A 21,354-nucleotide genomic window follows, 5' to 3' on the forward strand; every position below is an offset into this window, starting at 1 on the left:
GGGTGCTCAGGTCTCCTCCCAGAGCTCAAATCCAGTGTGTGCACAGCCCAGAGGAGCAAGGACAGGCTCCCAGCAGACCCCCAGTTGTCAGCACCCAGCACATCCCTCTGGCTGTCCTGAGCAGCCAAGAGCCCTGCCAGGGGGCTCAGAGACCTGGCACAGAGCCCAAAATGCCCCTGTGGTTTTGATTATGACCCATGGAGCAAGTTACCAACCTTGTATGAAGATCAGCAAGCCACAAAAAATTAAGTAGAACGATAGTGAATTTATCAGGGGGTGAAAAAGTAGATTTTGGGGTTTCTAGAATGGAGGTCCAGAGGGCAAGATGGAGGGATCTGGGCGTGTCCAGCCTTTCTCCTTCTTCTTCTTGGCCTCCATCTTCTGCTGTGATGGTGGCACTCACAGATTGGTTTAGAGTAGAAGCTCAGTGTCTAACACAGGTGATAGGTATTGGAAAGTAATTGCAAACATTGTATACATGGTATTTAGTATAAAGACATAACACCACCCTGGGGGCAGGCAGAGTGTCCTGGGCTGTCTTGCTGAACTGACCTCAGCAGGACAGGAGAAAAAATTTTATCAATAAAGAACAATAAACAACCTTGAGACCGAGAACTGAAGAGCTCTGACTCCTTCGAGTGCCGGGCTGGGAAAAGAGACTTTGGAATTCCGACCCCCAATGACCAGAGCCCCCTGGCTTGCCTCCCTCCCTGCAGTGCCCAGCGCTCCACCACGGAAGGTGGAGGTGGAGGTGCTCAACTCCTCGGCCATCCAGGTGTTCTGGCGCTCGCCGGTGCCCAGCCGGCAGCACGGCCAGATCCGCGGCTACCAGGTGCACTACGTGCGCATGGAGAACGGCGAGGCCAGGGGGCTGCCCCACATCAAGGACATCATGCTGGCTGATGCCCAGGTAAGGGCTCACCTGGGCGAGCCTCGGGAGGCTGGGGAAGGGGGGATGTGGCTGTTCTGGGCAGTGTGACTCTGCAGAAGGGCCAAAAGGGGACATGGGACAAGATGTGGCTGTGTGGCTGCCACACCTCTGTCTCTGCCGCACCTCTGTGTCTCGTTTGTGCTCCCAGACAATGTTGCTGTGGAAGAGTATGAGCTGCTGTCCCAGCACTGAGATAGATAAATATCCATCCATCCATTCATCCTTGCTGTGTCTGGGAAGTCTGTTAATTCAGGCCAAGGCCACAGTGGAATCTACTAATTTCTCCCACTCTACTTCTTCCCTCATGCTTGCCTGGTAACTTCTGACCTTGTGTGGCTGCTTGCTCAGGGACTCCTTCCTCATGCTGTGTCTCTGTCTTTCCCTTCTTTCCCCTCTTGTATTCTCACGTGCCAAACCTCTCTTGTTCTCTGCCCAGTGGGAAACGGATGACACTGCTGAATACGTAAGTAAAAACATCAAAACCCTCCCATGCTGGTTCTGCCTCTTCCCTTCTCCCACTTCCTGTTGTGGTGTAATATTTATATTTTCCTTTTCCTTTTTTTTTGTTTTTGTTTTTTGCAGTGCAAGTGTGCCTGTTTTAGAGCCTGTTTTTGGTGTTCCCATGCATTGTCCCCTCCCTGTCACTGCTCCGTGCCCCTCTGTGATCGTGTCGTTTGTCAGCACGCAGCAATCCCACAGGGTTTTCCCTTTGGCTCTGAAGGAAAGATGGGTCTGCTGCTCCTCCACGGGGAAGCAGATGGCATATTGAATTTGGGACTGCTTTGAACAGATGAGAATCCTAAAATAGTTTGGATTGGAAGGGACCTTAAAGGCCATCTTGTTCTACTCCCAGCCAGGAGCAGGGACACCTTCCACCAGACCAGGGAGCTCGGATGGGCTGCTTTGTAACCTCTGTGTCTGAAAAAGATAGCCTGGGAAGCACTGGGAGCACAGAATCCATGAGTCCTGAGCTACCACGGCATGAACAAATGCTTTGTACTCTCAAAGGGCCAAGATTTTTAGAAACTCATTGATGCAAAGCACTGAATCATTATTGGTGCTTTTCCTTTTGAAGCACCTTCAAATCAGCTTGGCTGTTAGGCATTTGCTATTTCTGCTAAAATGATAAATGTTTTCCAAAATCCTCCAGCTACCAAGGAGTAGGAGAAAGCATTTTCTTCTTGGAATGGCAAGGTTCTGAGATAACACACAACTAAACTGGTGGTGTTTGTGTCTCCTGGGCATTGCCAAGTGCCCTGCACAAGTGAGGGGCCTCCCTTTGAGGGATGGAGAATGAGCCTCAGGGAGGCAAAGCCCCTTTCCTAAAATCTTCATAAAGCTCAGTGGCAGGTGTGAGAGCAGAACAATTTTCTTGGCTTCCAGAAGCCAGACCTGTCCCTGCAACTGACGGCCTCTAAGTCACTGATCAAAATCCCACTGTTCCAAAGTTCTGCTGTTCCACTCCCAGCTCACCATCAGGGGAAATAGTTATTTTCAGGACTAACAAATTCTTCCCAAGTGCTGCCCTGAGATTTAATATTGAATGCACGAAGGGGTGAGGAGAGTGGAAAGCCATAAAACATGCACAACATTCCCATCTCCCTCCTTTCTGGGGCCTTGGGGAAAACCCTGCTGCATGTGCTGTCATCCTGTTTGATTTAGCACGGGTGTTCCTTTTCCAACACAGCCCTTTGAAAGGCTGCATCCCTCCTGGGGAAGGGCTGTTCTTGAGGCCAGTGTTCCAACAAAAGCTCCTGGGAGCCAGGTGTGGGGAGGCTGATAGAGGATGGGAAGGAGGGGGTGGGATTTAGCAGGGAGCTTTAGCGTGAGCAGAATGTGTCGTCTTGCACTTTGCATTCAAGCAATCCCTTTAATATTATGAAAGCATTAAAAATATCTCTTGAGGAGAGAAGAGAGGGGTAATGGTGAAAAAAAAAATATAATCTCCCTGAAACCTCTGAGCCTCCTCTGAGGCCGCACAGTGGAGAGCAAAGCTTTGAAGGGAGCGACAGCATTTGGATGCTGAAGTGGTTTGTGTGAAGACAGGGAATGTGTGAGAGGCAGATCTGGAGGAGGCTGCCTTGCACAGGGCCCTGCAGAGCCAGGCTGTGTTTGCAGAGCTGTGAGTGGCTCTCCAGGGGAATGGGGCTCTCCTCCTCTGCCACTTCCCACAGAAGCCCCAGAGTGTCTCGTGCCCTTGGATTTGGTGTTCCTGCATGCTGGAAAAGGGCTGAGCCTCCTGCCAGGAGGAGAGAGCTGCTCTTGGGTGTGGGTCTGAATATTGACACGATTTCCCTTTGGCATCTGGCAAACAGGAAATGATCATTGCTGGGCTCCAGCCCGAGACTGCCTATTCCATCACCGTGGCCGCCTACACCATGAAGGGAGATGGTGCCCGCAGCAAACCCAAAGTGGTCACCACCAAGGGTGCAGGTGAGAGCCTTTTCCTCAGCCAGTGTGATTCACCCCTTCCCTAAAGCCAAGGGGCTTCTCCAGACTCAGCTTCTTTCATCCCACCCCCTTCTCAAAGGACAGACTTGCAGCAAGAGCCAGACTGCCCCGAAGGCAAAATTAGATGTAGGGAGGCAGAAACACCTTCATTCCTCACATGCAGCCCTCACCAACTGTCACAGTTTTCTGTCCAGTGCTTCAGAAAGCCCAGGCACACCCAGAAACAAAACAGAGGATAATTTGTCCCTTGTAGTGTCTTGGGCTGTACATTCCAGTGCATCAGAGGGAAAGTGACTGGAGAGGCTGCAGCTTTGCCAGGTGGCCCACGCAGGTACACTGGGGACAGCACAGGTCTGCTCTCAGGGTGGTGACTTGCAAAGACCTGAGGAGCAGCAGGCAGACAGTGGTGCTTGTCCTGCCCACTCTTCTCTTCTGGTATCATGTCTGGTGTACATCCCCTGTGTTCAGAACTGCTGGAGGGAGAAACTCTGACAGTATTGACCTTTCCTGGCTCCCATTTCTGGGATCTGGGCTCTGCCTGCATGTACCAGCCAAAGCCTTTTCGTTCACTCACCCTCTTCTCCTTCCCCTGCAGTTCTGCCCGTGTTTCTCTTCCCTAACTTCCTGCTTCTCTGCTTTCCTTCTTCCTGAGGCTCTCCACCCTTTCTGTTTTCCTCTCCTGGAGCCTTTCTCTCTGCCTGGCTCCCTTGTCACTCTCCCTTGTCACCCTCCCTCATCTCTTCCATTAGGATTTGCAGTGCAGGTGATCAGTCACAGAGGGATGTTTTCTCCAGCACAGCAGCTATTACCCAAAACTCAATTTCCCCTGACTTGAAATAGCTATTTAAAAAAAAAAATCTTTCAAATGGCTCTGTAACATTCTTACCTTCTTTGCAGTATTGAGTCAATACACCTTCTGAGAGGAGAGATTTCTTTCTTTATCATTCAGGGCTGGGGGCTGAATTTAAATACAATAATACATCTAATTTTCTCCTTTACTGTCCAAACCAATTGCAAAATAAAACACTTCCCCGTCTCTGAACTTTCTTCTCACCTTTATTCCAAACAATATTTGTTGTGCAGATGTAATACTTTCAAGCTCAGCTGATTACAGTAACGTTTGTGATAAAAACTGAAACATAAAGGTAATGGCACTCTTTTTCTCTTTAATGTGTTCCTTAGGCATTCCCAGGGGAGGAGGCTGGCTCTCCCTGCCATTCTTTGGCACTTTGGAAGGAATGCAGCATTTGTTTCAGAGACAGCCCCTCATCCCCAAGGAGGTGTCAGTGGAGGCAGCAGGCAGAGTTCCCCAGTGTGACCCTTTCAAATCCTGCCCTGCTCCCTCCTTCCAGCATTCCAGCCCTCACCCCTTGGGCAGGCTCCTGCTGTGGGACATCTCCCAGCTCCATTTTCTCTCCTCCTGTCCAACCAGGAGGAATAATACCAAGGCGGAGAGAAGGAAATTAGATCTCTAATAGTGGAGCTGAGTGTCAATGACGCGTGAGCTGCTGGAATTAATGCTCTGCTTTCTCTGGCTTCGGGGATCTCTGGGCCTGCACGTGTCATTTAACTGTGGCTGTGGGCTTGCTTAGCAGTCAGCCAGTGCCAGGGCTCATTAGGCAGAGACATGGTACTGCTGAGCTCCCCAGAACCCCCAGACGTGGGGGAGTTCACTGAAAATGCACCAGCACTGTGAGTTCCCTTCCTCCAGAGGAGAGGAGCAGCTCAGAGTGAGCAGCAGCTCTCCCTGCCCTCTGCCTCACACACAATTTGGGCTCTGGCTCCTCTGCCTGTGCTTCCTTCTGTACCCAAGTGGGCGATGAGCTGCCTGCCAGCCGTGTGAGCTGGCCCTGTGCCTGCTGCTCAGGACCTGGGGCTGCCCAGACTTCCTTCCATCCTTCATTGCTTCACCCTCAGCTGCTCTGGACTCCCCAGCCTGGGCCAATCTGTTCCAGGCTCTTTCTGCATGAGTTGGGCTGTGTAATGGAGAGAGGGAGGGAGGTTGGGACTTTGGAGACTCCAGGTTTGTTTTTCCCTGCCCTGGGAAGCAGCTGGGACAGGAGGCTGGGAGTCTGACCCCTGAGTCTGTTCTTCCCAGTGGTGGAGGATGAGTGGTCCAGGGATGGGGGAGGAGATGTGTGTACATCTTTCCATCCTGAACAAAGGGAAGAAAATAAATTCAGGAATGTGTCAGCAGCTCACAGCTGACATGTTGGCAGTGCTCCTCATTTCCCAAACTGTTTAGGGCCCATCCACCTGTGCAGGGTGGCAGCAGTTTGGGGTTCCGTGGAGCCCAGCTGGAACATTGCTGCAGCTGAAGAGTCCCTGCAGCTCCTGTGTCTCTCTTCTCTCCCAGTCCCAGGAAAGCCCATCCTGTCTGTGCACCAGACAGAGGAGAACACTCTGCTGGTGAAGTGGGAGCCCCCGCTGGGCGCCGAGGGCCAGGTGCTGGGCTACCGGCTGCAGTTTGGCCGCAAGGACGTGGCCCCCCTGGCCACGCTGGAGTTCTCAGCTCTGGAGGATAAGTACATCGCCACCAGCATCCACAAGGGCGCCACCTACGTCTTCAAGCTGGCCGTGAAAAGCCGGGCTGGCTTCGGGGAGGAAGCCGTGCAGGAACTCAGCACCCCCGAGGACATCCCCAAGGGGTACCCCCAGATCCTGGAGGCCAGCAATGTCACATCCATGTCGGTGCAGTTCGGCTGGCTGCCCCCCGTGCTGGCCGAGAGGAACGGCGCCATCGTCAAATACACCGTGGCCTACCGGGAAGCCGGTTCTCCCGGGAACCTGCTGGAAAAAGAGCTGCCCCCCTCCCCAGAGAACTCGTACACCCTCAACGGCCTCAAACCCAACACCGCCTATGACGTTAAAATCCGTGCTCACACCAGTAAAGGCCCCGGGCCCTACAGCCCGACCGTCCAGTATCGGACGTTCCAGCTGGACCAAGGTAGGACTCACCGGTTTCTCCTCCCTCTCTCCCCTTGTATCCGGGGCTGGTGAGGCAAGAGAGCTGGAGAGGTCAGGCCGGGCTCAGCCAGGCTCGTGAGTAAATGCAAAGCACTCTGGTGTCACACTCAGTCCCTCCGCTCCTCTCTGCCTTGGGCCAGGTAAGTCCCTTTTACCGCTTTCTTCTAAGTTAAGTCCGGACACCTCCTGTCACTGGCACCTGAAGGGGGGGGCCAGTCGCTGTACAGGTGGGAAGAGCATTTTCTTCAGCTTTTGCAAGCAGCCAAAAGAAAAGAGCAAAAACTAAAAAAAAAAGAAAAAAAACCAAACCCTCAAGCCATGACCTGGGATGGGTTTTTCTTCACCTGAGCATGCTCAGCCAGGCAGCACCTCGTTCCTGCAGCAGCCACCCAGGCCCAGAGTGTGGGGGCAAAGCCACGTGCCCTGCTGGGGTTAGGCATGGGGACAGGGAGCACTGGGAGATGGACCTTGGCAAAACTCAAGCACAGTGGAGGAGGGAGCAATCCCTTCAGTTCCTGCAGCCGCAGCCAGACCCAGCCTGGCAGGCCCCTCTTCCAGCACTTGACATTCTCTTCCTTCTCTTTCCTGCTCTTCCTTCCCTCTGCTGCCTTTTCTTCTCCTTTCTCCCCTTCCTCCTCACTTTTTTCTCTGCAGTTTTACCCAAAAACTTCAAGGTGAAGATGGTGACAAAGACATCTGTCCTTTTGAGCTGGGAGTTCCCTGAGAATTACAACTCTCCTACCCCGTACAAGGCAAGTGGAGGGCAGGAGTTTTTTCCCCCGTGCGTGCCCCAGCTCTGCAGGGCTGGGTGCTCTGTGCTCCCTGCACATGGAAGGGATGGGGAGGAAGGAGCTGGAGCAGCACCAGCCTTGCTCAGGGAAGAACCTCCTCCTCTCCCACAGATCCAGTACAACGGGCTGCACGTCGACGTGGACGGCCGGACCACCAAGAAACTCATCACACACCTGAGGCCCCGCACCTTCTACAACTTCGTGCTGATGAACCAGGGCAACAGCATGGGGGGGCTGCAGCAGAACGTTGCAGCCTGGACTGCTGCTGACATGTTGTCCAAGAAGCCAGAGGTGACCCACAAGCCTGATGCTGATGGCAACGTGGTGGTGATTCTCCCCGATGTGAAGAGCTCTGTGCCTGTCCAGTAGGTTTCTGTTTAACTGCAGGGGTGGGGGGCTGAGTTTGTGTTTTGGGGGTCAGCCCTGATGGCTGGAGAGCACCACAAAGCCCCAGGGGCAATACCAGGAGGGTGATCCGTGCATTTCCAGCCTTCCTGACTGTTGCCTTTTGGAGGCACTTCCACAACTAGCAGGGAAAGCCAAAGAAGTGTGCAGGGAGTGCACAGGGAGACATGGGGCTGCCACTGAGTCCAGCTCTTTCCAGGAACAACAGCTGTGCTGAATGCAGAATAAGGGGCTCCAGCCAGTGGGGCAGTTTGTGCAAACTCCCATCAGTGTGTGCTCTCCCTTCTTCCATGGCTAATTCCTTCTGTTTTTTCTTGTCATTCCCAACATTTAGAGCTTTCTACATTGTGGTGGTGCCTCTGAGGAAGTCCCGGGGGGGACAGTTCCTCAACCCCCTGGGCAGCCCTGAGGAGATGGACCTGGAAGAGGTGAGTGTGGCTGAAGCTGGACTCAGCTCAGGGGGAGAGAGAACAGCGGGAATGGGATGGGGACCTGAGGGCTGGGAGGGGGTTTGGGGTACCTGTGCTCCTCACTCAGGGCAGCCAGGCTGGGAGAGAGGTTTGGGGTACCTGTGCTCCTCATTCAGGGCAGCCAGGCTGGGAGGGGAATTTGGGGTACCTGTGCTCCTCATCAGGGCAGCCAGGCTGGGAGAGAGGTTTGGGGTACCTGTGCTCCTCATTCAGGGCAGCCAGGCTGGGAGAGGGGTTTGGGGTATCTGTGCTCCTCATTCAGGGCAGCCAGGCTGGGAGGGGAATTTGGGGTACCTGTGCTCCTCATCAGGGCAGCCAGGCTGGGAGAGGGGTTTGGGGTATCTGTGCTCCTCATTCAGGGCAGCCAGGCTGGGAGAGGGGTTTGGGGTACCTGTGCTCCTCATTCAGGGCAGCCAGGCTGGGAGGGGAATTTGGGGTACCTGTGCTCCTCATCAGGGCAGCCAGGCTGGGAGAGGGGTTTCGGGTACCTGTGCTCCTCATTCAGGGCAGCCAGGCTGGGAGGGGGTTTGGGGTACCTGTGCTCCTCATTCAGGGCAGGCAGGGAGCAGCCAGGCTGGGAGGGGGATTTGGGGTACCTGTGCTCCTCACTCAGGGCAGCCAGGCTGGGAGGGGGATTTGGGGTACCTGTGCTCCTCATTCAGGGCAGCCAGGCTGGGAGTACCTGTGCTCCTCATTCACAGCAGCCAGGGAGCAGCCAGGCTGGGAGGGGGATTTGGGGTACCTGTGCTCCTCATTCACAGCAGCCAGGGAGCAGCCAGGCTGGGAGGGGGGTTTGGCTCTCCCTGCTGCTCCCGTGCAGGCTCTCAGGTGCTCTGTGCCCCCGCAGCTGGTGCAGGACATCGCGCGGCTGCGGCGCCGGAGCCTGCGGCACTCGCGGCAGCTGGACTTCCCCCGGCCCTACATCGCCGCCCGCTTCCGCTCCCTGCCCTCCCACTTCATCCTGGGGGACATGAAACACTACGACAACTTTGAGAACAGAGCCCTGGAGCCCGGCCAGAAATACGTGCTCTTCATCCTGGCCGTGCTGCAGGAACCCGAGGCCGTAAGTGCTGCCTGCTTCCCCCGGCCCTTCTGCTCTTCTGCTCCCTGCCCCAGCCCTCCAGCCCTCCTGGCATCCTGGAGGGGGTTTTCTTTCCAGCTGTGGCTCTTGTGCCCGATGAGCTGCTTGTGCTTGTGCCTGCATTTGTCTCTTCCAAGCACCAAGGACAAGAGGAGCTGTGATTGTCCCAGTTGTTGTGGGCAGACCTTGCACACTTGTGGCTCCAGACTGGAGTCCAGAATGGGGAGGAACAGTGAGCTGTCCCCTCAGGACAGCACAAGAGTTCAGAGAGCCCTGGGTCAAACCCCTTTTCGAACAGTAGTTTCCTTTAAAGGCTGTTCTTTAACTCCTCAGAGCAATGGCCCCAGACATCCTGCTCCTAGAGCATGTCACACTCTGGGCATTGCTAAGTTCCTCTTCAAGCACAGAGGTTTCCATTTTTTTTATGGAAAACTACAAGTTCTCTCTACCAATTCAGCATCTCTGCTGTTTTCACTGGGGCTGTACTTGGCTTTATGAAAACAACAATTTTAATATTTACCTGCCTCCTCCCTCACACACAATAGGAAACAGCCTAATACTTTGTTGTTTTTAAATCCCCCTATGGAATTGTAGCAGAAAGCTATTGGAAATTAAGGGTTTTCAGAGGTTTTTTCCCCTGTAAATATTTACTTGTGTATTTGATATTAAAGGATTAGGCTGACACGCTCCTGAATGGGTTTCTCAATCGGATTACTGCAGCTTGAGGTAATTTCTGCTTTAGAACAAGGTGCTGCAGACTCACTCCCAGTGGCCTGGATCCACAGCAGCTCCTCAGTGTGGAGCAGCATTCCAGCCTGCTCAGAACTGATGGAGTTCAAGGAGGCAGAGCCCCTGTTCTTGTCCTGTCCCTGGCTGCTCTCCCAAAGCAGGCCGTGCCAGTTCTCTGTGCTGTTCAGTTCCCTTGTAGGATGGGAATTCATCCTTTGTCAGGACTCTGAAGGGTTTGGATGTGCCTCTGATCCTCCTCAAGAACCCAGCTCGGTGCAGAGGCAGCAGAGGACACACACAGTGTTTCACTACTTTGTGTTTATTTGTCAGGGTTGGTTTTTTTCACTCACCAGACCAAGCGTTAATTCTTGTTTTAATCCCTTCCCTCTTGCTCTGTAATCCCCTCTGACTGTCAAAATCCAGATGGTTACGTGAGAGCTTGGGGAAAGTGTTTGTGTGTTTGTGGCAGTGGTGAGGGCTCAGGGCTGTGCTGAACAGAAGCAGCAGGAATGACAGACACAGAGCAGGCTGCAGCCTCACGTGAGTGTGATCTTTCTGTGCTCTGTCTCACTGGAGCATTGGAAGATACCCCTCACGTGGATGCCCAGGAACAGGGCATTTTCTCTGGGCTGAAGAGGGCATTTTCCCTGGCAGCACTTGGGTTGTGCTGCAGAGAGCTCACGTCCTCTCCAGCAATTCCTCCTGTGGAATATCCTGTGCTTGGCCCTCTTCAGTCCCATCCCACCTCTGAGCTGTGTTCCACCCTGTTCCCTGTCTTGCAGACCTATGCTGCCAGTCCCTTCTCTGACCCCATCCAGCTGGACAACCCCGACCCCCAGCCCATCATTGATGGTGAGGAGGGGCTCATCTGGGTCATTGGGCCCGTCCTGGCCGTGGTCTTCATCATCTGCATCGTCATCGCCATCCTGCTCTACAAAAAGTAAGAGCTGCTCACACCTCAGATGGTTCTGAGGGACCTAAAGGGGATTTCTGTCCTGCTCCCGAGGGGAAATCCTTCCCTGAGGCACAAATGCTGGGATGGGAGAGTCTGCCCAGCACAGGAGGGATTAGCAGGGATTTGCTGCTGCAGACAGTGCCCCATGGCCCTCCCAGGAAAGCTGTGCTTGTCCCACAGACACTCCCTTGGGCAGTGAGTGTGTCAGGACCCAGCCTTGCTGCTCCCTGTGGGCACTGGGGGGATGCAGGGGAGGCACCCCTGAGCTGGGGGGCAGCAGAGACCTCCACTGCTCTCAGCCTGGTTTTCTGCTGGAGCTGGGAGACAGGAGCAGGGTGTGATTCTTCAGGAGAGAGAAGGGAAAACCCCTTTTTGTCTCCCTTTCCCTTGGCTTTCTGAGCAGCTCATGGGGGTCCCTGAGCACACACAGGGCAAGGGAAGGGGGCAGGAGGGGCTGAGCAAAGTCAATAAAGGTGGCAATGGCCAGCAGAGGTGTCCCTAGCTGGGACAGCTCGTTCCCAGGGTGGGGAGAGCTCTCCCAGCCCTGCTCCATCTCTGACCTGTGTGTTCCCTCATGCACAGGAGAGTGCCCTCTGCACCCCAGCATGGGAGGCTGCTCTGGGCCAGGGCTCAGGGCTCCTGCTTGGTGTCCCTGTGGCTGGGTGGTCTTTGCTGCTCCCACCTCTGCTGCCAGGGTTAGAGCTGAGCAAATGCTTCCCCCTAGCTCTGCAAGTCCTTTCTAACCTGAGCATTTTTCTTGTCTTCTCTCCACTTACTGCTTTCCTGGACAGCAAACCAGACAGGTAAGAGCACCAGATTTGCCATTTATTCGGGTTCTTGCTTGCTGTGTGTTAAGCAGTGTTTGCTGTGTGGTGTTGGGGCTTTGTTGGTGCAGTTCCCACCTCTAGATCTGTCCTCACAGAAACCCCACGTCAGACTAGCTGGGAAAATGTTTGAATTGGGGCAGAAAAAGCAAAGCAAGCCCAGCTTTCTCCTGTTTGTCCATTCCTAAATGAAACGGCCCTTTCTCAGGTTGAGCAGCAGTGACAGTAAATGGCTCATAAAGTGCTGGGTTAATGGAGCAGAGAAGCTCTCATTTGTGTGGCAGTCAGAGGTGAAAGTGGGCTTCTGCATGTCTGGCTGCTCCACACGGGCTGTCCCTGAGCCAGTGGCACAGTGCAAGCAGGATTCTCACAGCTGGGCTGGCCTTGTCCTGTGGCAGAAGCTGCTCTGTCCCCTCAGCCAGGGGCTTCTGACAGAGTCTGTTTATGACTGCAGAAATGAGGCTTTTCCCCAAGCATTTCCAAGACTGGAAGAGCTTTCACTGAAAGTAACTGATGGGTTCAGTCCATGAACTGTTAACAGCAGTTTCAGAACTGCAGCAAAAATAAACCCAAACTGCAAAGTGGTGTCATTCCAAAATGCTGCCCCATGCAGAGCTGGCAGGGCTCAGACCACTTCTTCTGGCTATTAATGACATCAAGAGACAGCTAAAAATGTCCTGAATAACCTCCTGTCTGCCTAAGTGATTGCCATTGCTGCTGCAGGCAGATGATTGGAGGCTTGAACAGGAGAGGTGAGCAGCTCCACAGCCCCTTGCTGGAAGGGCTGGGACCACCTTTCCCACCTCGGGGTGGGGGCCAAATTCTCTGCCCCTCTGGAGAGCTTCAGCTCCCAGCAGCAGCTCATCACTGCTTCTCTGCTAGGAGTTATCACATCTTTAGGTCAGCACTGGGCTTTGCTTCTAAATTCTCTTCAAGGAGAATAAGCCAGGTCAGCAAAGACTTTTTCAGCTGCCTAAGCTAACCTAAGCCATTTGGAGGGAAATATATTAGGAAGCACTTCCATGTGCAGCTCAGCTGGCAGGTTGGAGCAGGCTCTGGTGCCTGGCAAGGAGAGGTGGATCTCAGCAGGCACAGCTGTGCTGGGAGAGGATGTGTCTACACTGTTTGTTGAACCCACATTTTTAGGGTTCTGCAGTTCACAGAAGATTGAAAACTGCTGCTCTGACTTCTCTGCCTGCAGCAGGGCAGCTCTGAGAGCTCCTGAACAAGCCAACAGCAATATCAGAGCTCAAAACCCAAGGTCATGGCCAGGAGATTCTGTACTTTTCCAAACGATTCTGCTGGCTCTGGTGCTCTCAGGCTGGAAATGGCTTGGCCAGATTGGAACATTTTTTGCTCTGCAGAGTTCAGTGGGGGCTGCTCTGAGCAGGGAGGGTGAGGTATGAGTTCACAGCACCTCAGCTGCTCCTGGCTGCCAGTTTGTGCTGCTGCTGGGAGAAGGGGGGGAATTTCCAGACTTACCTGAAAGCTGCTGAGGGGCTCCCAGGCCATTGTCAACCCCTAAAACATAGCATTGGCAAGCCTTCCAAACCTCATCCCTTTTCTGATGTTTTATGTACTTTACACCCTTGGCTGCACCTTTGCTTTTCTGTGGGAGCTTTGCTCGTGCCTGAGCATGAGTAGCTGAGAAATAGCTGAGACCACAAGGCCCAGAAGCTAAGCTGCTTTTTCTTTCTGGTCTCTTTTGTTTCTTTTTTTGGCTTTGTTGTGAAGCAAACGGAAAGATTCAGAGCCACGGACCAAGTGCCTCTTGAACAACGCTGAGATTGCCCCCCACCACCCCAAGGACCCCGTGGAGATGAGGAGAATCAACTTCCAGACCCCAGGTAACCTGCTGCTGACCAGCCTGTCCTGCTGGGGAGGCAGGAGAGGGCACCTGGCCCTTCCCTGAGTCCCCCCTGCCTGCCTGCAGCTGCTGAGGCACAGCCTGGAGAGCCAGAGCTGCCCTAGGGCACAGCCTGGAGAGCCAGAGCTGCCCTAGGACACAGCCTGGAGAGCCAGAGCTGCCCTTGGGCACAGCCAGGAGAGCCAGAGCTGCCCTTGGGCACAGCCAGGAGAGCCAGAGCTGCTCTAGGCCACAGCCAGGAGAGCCAGAGCTGCTCTAGGGCACTGCCTGGAGAGCCAGAGCTGCCCTAGGCCACAGCCAGGAGAGCCAGAGCTGCCCTAGGCCACAGCCAGGAGAGCCAGAGCTGCTCTAGGGCACTGCCTGGAGAGCCAGAGCTGCCCTAGGCCACAGCCAGGAGAGCCAGAGCTGCCCTAGGGCACAGCCTGGAGAGCCAGAGCTGCCCTAGGGCACAGCCTGGAGAGCCAGAGCTGCCCTAGGGCACTGCCTGGAGAGCCAGAGCTGCCCTAGGACACAGCCAGGAGAGCCAGAGCTGCCCTAGGGCACAGCCTGGAGAGCCAGAGCTGCCCTAGGGCACAGCCAGGAGAGCCAGAGCTGCCCTTGGGCACAGCCAGGAGAGGCAGAGCTGCCCTTGGGCTCAGCCAGGAGAGCCAGAGCTGCCCTTGGGCACAGCCAGGAGAGGCAGAGCTGCCCTTGGGCACAGCCAGGAGAGGCAGAGCTGCCCTAGGGCACAGCCAGGAGAGCCAGAGCTGCCCTTGGGCACAGCCAGGAGAGGCAGAGCTGCCCTAGGGCACAGCCAGGAGAGCCAGAGCTGCCCTTGGGCACAGCCAGGAGAGCCAGAGCTGCTCTAGGGCACTGCCTGGAGAGCCAGAGCTGCCCTAGGGCACAGTGAGGGAGCCCCAGCCCTGTCTGTGCTCAGTGGGGATGCTGGGAGCCACCTTTGCTGGCATCCTCAAGGACCTTGCACAGGCTGTGCCCGGTGCTGGCAAGGCAGAAGAAGGGTTTTCCTGGATTTCCAGAGAAATTGGAGCCCTCTGGGCTGAGCTCCGAGTGCAGTGGCTGTGCCAGTGCTGCCCTGCGCCCCAGCTGGGAGCTCCTGGGTGGGGAGATGCAGTGTGGCAGCCTGCCCAGCACCCAGTGCTCCAGCCACACCTGGAGCTGGTGTTTCTGGTGCCAAACCACTCCTGCTGGGAGCCAGGGGCTGTGCAAGGGGAAAGGAGCTGGTTGGTGCAGGTGAGGCAGCTTCTCCTCACTTGGTGCAGATGCTGTGATGGAACCCCAGGCTGGTTGGGCTTTGGGAGCACCTTCAAGGCCACTCAGTTCCACCCCAGGCTGCTCCCAGCTTTGTCCAGCCTGGCCCTGGGCACTGCCAGGGCTGGGCCAGCCTGTCCACAGTGCTGAGCTCTGGGCACCTCCCTCCTGCACACACGTGTCCCCATGTCCATGCATGTCCCAGCTGCCTGCATGGCACCTCTGCAGCACCACTGGCGAGTCCTCACCCAGATGGACACGTGGCCATGCTGACCCAGTGCCTGTCCACACCTCTGCCTCCAAGTTCCTGGTGCTCGAGGCTTTGGAAGGGAATTTATTGTGCTTTTTGGGGGCTGGCTGTTGTTTTCAGTTTGTTTGTATTTTTTTTTTTCTTTGCTGTGTGCTCGTTGGTAATGTTTCTGTAGCTCCTGTTTCCCCTTCCCATCCCAGTCCTGTCCTTAGCATTGTCCAGTTTCCTTAGAGTGGGGCTGGCAGGAGGGACAGAGAGCAGGGGAGGCACGAAGGCAGGGCTGAGCTGAGGGGCTCTTATCAAAATGAGATAGGAAGCACTGTGGGGATCAGCCCAGGCTCAGGAGCAGTGCTGAGCTGAGGGATGGCAGCAGGTTCGCTGCAGTCCAGCACAGGTAGGTCCCTAAATCAGCTCTTAGAGCAGCTCTTGCAGCAGTCTGGAGGTGTTGGAGATCTTCTGAGTGCTCCCAGCTGCAGCTCAGCAGTTTGTCTGGCTTGGTTTGGGTTTTTTGCCCTTGTCTGGTGCTTCCTTTGGGAGCATCTTGTGGGTGCTCCAGGTGGAGGGAGGTGGGAGAGACCCAAGAGAAGGAGCTGCACTGCCTCAGATGAAAAGACTGTGCTGAGATAAAAATAAAAAGCTGTGGCCTTCCAGCTTGGTGCCAAGAGGCAGCTGGAAGTGCTGGTTCATGGGTTTCCCTCAGTGGGGGTTTCTCTGTGTGCCACAGGACAGCAGAGTCAGCTGAGGGTGCTTCCAGCAGGTAATGGGATGGATGGAGTCAGTCTTGTGTTGACCCCACTGCTTTGGACATCCTGTACCTCTGAATTCTGGCTCTGGGAGGTTTATAAAGGGTACCTGAGACATCAAGACCTGCATTAAGGCTCTGCAGATCCCAAAAGACACTGCCTGTGTCCAGTCTGCCTTTAGGAGATGCTTTCCTTTCCAAGTCTCTCTGGCCAGAGTTGACCTACCTGGTGTTACTCTGCTCTGTCATTTGTTGAGCACTAAAAGGTTTTAAAGGATTTGGGGGAGTTGGTCACCTGCCTCCCACAGAATTTTGGAAACGTTGGGTGAAAATGGGAATGGATGGAAAAAGGAGCTTGGAATGTGTTGGTGGTTGTGGTGCAGTTTGCAGGGGAAGAATCCACAGGTGCTCTCTGAGTTAAAGGCATTGAAATTCAATATATTGTGGTTCAGAAGGGGCCTGTAGGCTCTTCTCCAGACCCCAGGTAGAATTTCCATCATGTCCCCAGCAGTGGAACAGAGGAGGGACATGGGAATGGGAATGTGCAGCTCAGAGAGGGGACAGCATAGCACACCTTAGATATCCTGTCCTAATCAGCACAAAAATACCTTTCTTTTCCTCTTTAGATTTATGTTGGTTTTTGTTTTGTTTTTTTTTAATTAGCATGAAATTTTTACAAAAGTGTATCTTTTATTTATTTATTTTTTACTGTTTTCTGCAGATTCTGGTCTGAGCAGCCCTCTCAGTGACCCTGAGTTTGACTTGGAAAGTTAGTTCCTGTGTGTTTTTGTTCCTGTTGGTTTCATTTTCCCCCCTCCCATTATTATTTTCCTCTTCTATCACTTTCCTTTCCAATTCTTGTTCCGTTCCTGTTACTATTTTTTGATTTTTCTCCGTGTTCCTGCGGTGTTTGCCCATCTCATCCCTTTTCTGTGCCATCTGTGTGTCTGAACTGTGCTTCCAGTTTTACAGTTTCCCCTTAGAGCCCTTTGGAGGACGCGGGGAGCAGCTGGGGTCTCGTCCAGCCCTCGCTGTCCCAGGAGGATCCAGGGCTGCCTTTCCCCCTGTGGCAGATGTTCCGTGGCTGCTGCTTGGCTCAGTGTCCTCAGTGTCCCCTGTTTTTGTGCCCTGGTGTCACTGGGGGGGGTTGTGCTTTGGTGTTTGCAACGCAGGGAAAGAGAAACCGGAGCTGCAGCTGCTGATCCCCCTCTGAAAGAGCCACGCAGGCACCTTTTCATTCAGGGGGGGGAAAAAGTGATTTCCCAGCTGTGGCAGGTGCCTGCTCCTTGGCACTGAGCTGTTCCAGGAGCACAGGGAGCAGAGGCCACCCCAGATTTCACAGGAGTTCCTCCAGCCATGGTGACTTTGCAGGATAATGGGCTCTGGCAGATGTCAGGGTGATGTCTTGGCTGGTGCGCAGAGAATCAAGTCTTTTGTGATAAGATTAGAGAGATTCAAGTGATTGAAATGTTAGATGAGACTGGCTCGAAAAGATTTCATCCCATTAGGAGCCAAGATCCCAGCCTTGCTGGGTGGTGTGGGCTTGGATTTTTTTTTAATACTGGGCAGGGAAGGATGTGAGGTTTCAGCTGACAAATGTGAAGAGTCACAGATGCTGCTTGTGCTGGGAGATGCAAGGGCTGGGAAATTTCCCTGGGTAGCTACACCCAAATATTGGTCTCTTTGGTATGGAATATGTCACAATTGTCCTCTCATTGTAACAGAGGGGATGTGGGAATTTTCCTGGCTGAACTCAGCCCCTCACACCCCAGATGAGTTCCTGCATTAAAGGAGAGAAGAGCTGAGGCAGTGCCACTCCTGCCTCATCCCATGGCAAACTCCTGGATCCTACTGCAAACCCCGTGCACTTGGCATTTAGACCAGGGCAGTGTTTATTGCTTCAGAGGTTCTTTTATTCCAAAGAGCCCTGGGAAACAATCCCATGAGGAGTTTCTGTCCTTAACAGCAGCAGAACAAGGCGAGTTGCCATGTGCTCCCAGCCAGGCTCTGTGCAGGGAGGGCTGGAGGGGGAGCAGGATGATCCCAGCAAAGGGCAGAGCTGCTGGGGTCACACTCTGGGCTTTTCCTGGAGTTTTATGAAGGAAATCTGTGGAATTCCTTCAAGGGCAAGGTGAGTCCTCATTCCAGATTGGCACAGTGGGCCTTTCCCATGCAGCCCACAGGCTCAGAGCTTCTTGCTCATGTTGCTCCATGGCTTCTGAGCCAAGGAGGATCTGGGGTTTTTCTTGCTTGTTACAACTGGGGTTTCAGATTGTTTATTTTCTCCTTTTAACATACACGTCCATCGAGTGTTGGTGGTATTAAACTGGTTTGGTCTGATGTGGAACATCCCAGCCAGGGTGGCCTCCCCATCCCACACTGAGAGAGGAGCAGCTCCTCCCACCAGCCCAGCCTGCAGCTGGTGCTGGGGTGGATGGCAGCCCCCCTCCATGCAGGTGGAGAAATAACCCTCCTCCAGGTGTGATGGGACAGGACAACAAGAGACTAAATGGGAGTTTTTCCTCCATGAGCCAAGAGAGGTTTCCTGCCCTGATCCCAGCAGGCTGGGATGGAGCCAGCACAGCCCCCAGGATAGTTCAGGGTTATTTTTGTGAGCTTTTTTTGGTATATTTCCCCTCTTCATCTATTTTCAGCCCTATTTCCTCGTGCTGAAAATAGATGTGTGGTGAGCTTAGGAGAAACCTGTCCAGATTTGGCAGACTCACCCCGTGCCCAGGCCTGGGGGAAGCAGCACCTCTCCCAAGTCACTGTAAAACTGAGGATGTCATGCTTGCTTTGCCATCTCTGTGCTGAGTTTTCAGAGTATCTGACCATGCCGCTGCCACGCCGCTGCTTTGTCACCCACCAACACCCACGGGGCTCGAAATTCTCCCTGGCTTCCATCTCTTCTCCACTCCTGTCCTTCTCATCGGGGGCACTGCCCAGGGCTTCTCACAATGCTGCTCTCCAGGCCTCTGGGGAGGCTGGCAGACAGCATGGGAAGCCTTTGGAAAAACATAATCTGATGCAGATGAGCAAAGCACGGAGAGCTTTTCCTTTCCTGTGGGTTTGCAGCAAAGCCTTTGAGGGACTGTGGGCAGGGAAGGGTCTCTGCTCTTCCCAGAGCTCCAGCTGCCCCTTTCAGAGCAGGATGTGCAAATCCCAGGCTGAGAACTGAGTCAGCCATGGCTGAGATGTGCCCCAGTTGGACCAGTCCGACCCAGTGGGACCTCCCAGTATGGCCCCAGTGAGTTCCCTGGCAGCTCTGGCTGCCTCAACACCGGCACACCAAAGTGCTGGGGGCATTGCAGGGGCAGCAGCTGAACCATCTCAGGAGCATCAGGCCCAATCCCCGTGCCTGAGGAGCATCTGCTGCCCGTCCATCCCAGAAGGTGCCCGGATGGGGCTGTACAGCCCAGCCCACAGCAGTGGCAGGGAGGAACATCCCCCAGCAGCCAGGAGTGGGAACAGGAGCCTGCTGGGTGCTTCCAGGCCTGGCTGCTCTCTGGGAATGCTGGAGGTCAGAGCTCAGTGCCCATGAGCAGACCGAGAACTTCCAGAGGCGGCGCTGCACAAAAAACAACCCAGAGAATCCCTGAGGTCGGAAAAGACCTTAAAGATCATCAAGTCCAGTTCCTGAAAAGCCTCCCCTGCTTCCCCCCATCTGCATATTCCCATCTCCTGCCCACATCTCCATGGTTGGCTGGATCTGCCCCTGCCTCCCTTTCTGTTGGAGCTGGTTCCTGATCCTGGCGGGTGCTGTGCCATTTGCTGCGTGGGTTCCTCTGGCAGCGTTTGCTCATTCCAAGTCCACTTTGGAATCGCTAACACGCATCTGCTCTTCGGATTTTCCTTTTTGTTTTGCTCTGATTTCCACATTGAAAATGGGGCCATCACGGGAACACTCTCATTTTACTGTGTTTTTTTTTTTTTTTTTTAATTTCCTTGATTTTTATTTTTTTACTTCCAAGGACACAATTTCGAGCCCTGAATTCTTCTCTTCTAACCTCCCTACTTTCATTGCAGATCTTACATTGTAATTTATTTTCTTTTCTTGTTCCTTCTTTCTTATAAAATGCGCAACGGTTGTGAATTTTAGTCATTATTAAATGAGATCCTTTTCCTGCTGTCTTGTCTTTTAGGTATGCTCAGCCACCCACCCATCCCCGTTTCCGAGCTGGCTGAACACACAGAGCATCTCAAAGCTAATGATAACCTGAAATTATCCCAAGAGTATGAGGTATGAGCAAGAGTGAGTGCTGTGCATGGGTTTGCAGAGCCAGGAATTAGGGAATTCAGACAGGCCTTCATCCAAATGAACAGCTTCATTTTAAAGACCTGGTTAGCTGAAATTTAAAAGCTATTTATGTATTGAAAATTAAGTACTTGCTGAGAGCTTTGCTGGGTTCAATTCTAGCTCATAAAAAGAAAGAGGTTGGTCCATGAGCTGCTCCTGTTGGCTCAGCAGAGGCTGAGCTCCCTCAGAGCAGGGATGCAGTCCTGGAAGGGATGGAGCTGCCCTTGGGGTGCCCATGACTTGCTGCTGGACACAGGAGACCAAGTGAAGGACTGTGACACCCAGTTTTTACAGCTGAGCTTGGGTGAGATGAGCAGGGAGTGCTCCACAGCTGATGCCATCAGCAGCCATGGAGCTAAAGATGGGAAAACAGGATGATTTGTGCTTGCTTGTCTTTTCTGAGGGGTTTACGCACGTTTTCCCTATCCTGGTAGTGACAGGGAAAAGGTAATGACCAATCCCAGACTGGTCTGGGTTGGAAGCACCTAAAAGCCCATCCAGGGCCACCCCTGCCATCAGCAGGGACCTTCCACTGTCCCAGGGTGCCCCAAGCCCTGTCCAGCCTGGCCTTGGGCACTGCCAGGGATCCAAGGGCAGCCCCAGCTGCTCAGGGCCTCCCCACCTCACAGGCGGGAATTTCTCCTAGTACCCAACCTAAAACCTCTGTCAGTTTAAGGCCCCTTGTGCTATCATTCCATGCCCGTGTAAAAAGCCTCTCTCTGCTCCTGGTTTTGTTGCTGAAAGACATCAAATGCCCTGGCATTTTTAGCCTAATGGTGAGTCTGGACTGCCCGTGTCTGTTTGCAGGCAGGGAGCCTGGGGATGTTTTCCAAACCAAGGGATGCTTCTCCCTGCCCTGACTCCCTGATCCCCGGGCACCTGGAGCAGGGTCAGGCCTTGGAGAAGGCACATTCTGCTCTGCCTGGGTCTCTCCTCCCACGCTGGGTCTCAGGGGCAGCAGCAGCTCGTTCTGTGCTCCATCCAGATTCCAGAGGCTGATCTGCATAATGCCACATCCCGAGTGCCCTGGCTCTGAGCCAGCCCAGCCTCCTCCAGAGGGAGAGCCAGAGCTGAACAAACATCGCTAATGAAGTGAAGGCGAGGCATGATTAGAGGGATAGAGAGCAAACAGACACATTACAATAGTATAAATACCCATTAGTTAGGAATTCTCCACAGCCAGAGCGAGCTCTGAGCTCTGTTTCGTGGATGGTTTTGTAGCAGCTGTGCCCGGGGGTTGGGCACAGCCAGGGAGGGTAGCAGGGGCTGGCTCAGACGGGTGGGTCTGGGATCTGGGACCCCGTCCCCAAAGGGTGGCAGTCAGAGGGAGAGCAAGCAGCAGCAAA

The 21,354-nt window shown here is 54.0% G+C and overlaps 1 protein-coding gene across 1 annotated transcript in view; it reads left to right on the forward strand.

Annotated features, from left to right (window-relative positions):
• PTPRS (protein tyrosine phosphatase receptor type S) overlaps positions 1 to 21,354 on the forward strand; it is a 165,674-nt gene that overhangs the window by 129,811 nt on the left and 14,509 nt on the right. Inside the window, exons 12-23 of the mRNA XM_066566510.1 lie at positions 717 to 910; positions 1,368 to 1,394; positions 3,247 to 3,364; positions 5,739 to 6,329; positions 7,004 to 7,101; positions 7,252 to 7,505; positions 7,880 to 7,973; positions 8,863 to 9,078; positions 10,608 to 10,765; positions 11,572 to 11,583; positions 13,339 to 13,451; positions 19,854 to 19,951. Of these exons, the coding sequence (XP_066422607.1) occupies positions 717 to 910; positions 1,368 to 1,394; positions 3,247 to 3,364; positions 5,739 to 6,329; positions 7,004 to 7,101; positions 7,252 to 7,505; positions 7,880 to 7,973; positions 8,863 to 9,078; positions 10,608 to 10,765; positions 11,572 to 11,583; positions 13,339 to 13,451; positions 19,854 to 19,951 (1,973 nt within the window). The remainder of the gene's footprint in view (positions 1 to 716; positions 911 to 1,367; positions 1,395 to 3,246; positions 3,365 to 5,738; positions 6,330 to 7,003; positions 7,102 to 7,251; positions 7,506 to 7,879; positions 7,974 to 8,862; positions 9,079 to 10,607; positions 10,766 to 11,571; positions 11,584 to 13,338; positions 13,452 to 19,853; positions 19,952 to 21,354) is intronic.

Source organism: Molothrus aeneus, chromosome 27, assembly GCF_037042795.1.
Source record: "Molothrus aeneus isolate 106 chromosome 27, BPBGC_Maene_1.0, whole genome shotgun sequence".
Lineage (NCBI taxonomy): Eukaryota > Metazoa > Chordata > Aves > Passeriformes > Icteridae > Molothrus > Molothrus aeneus.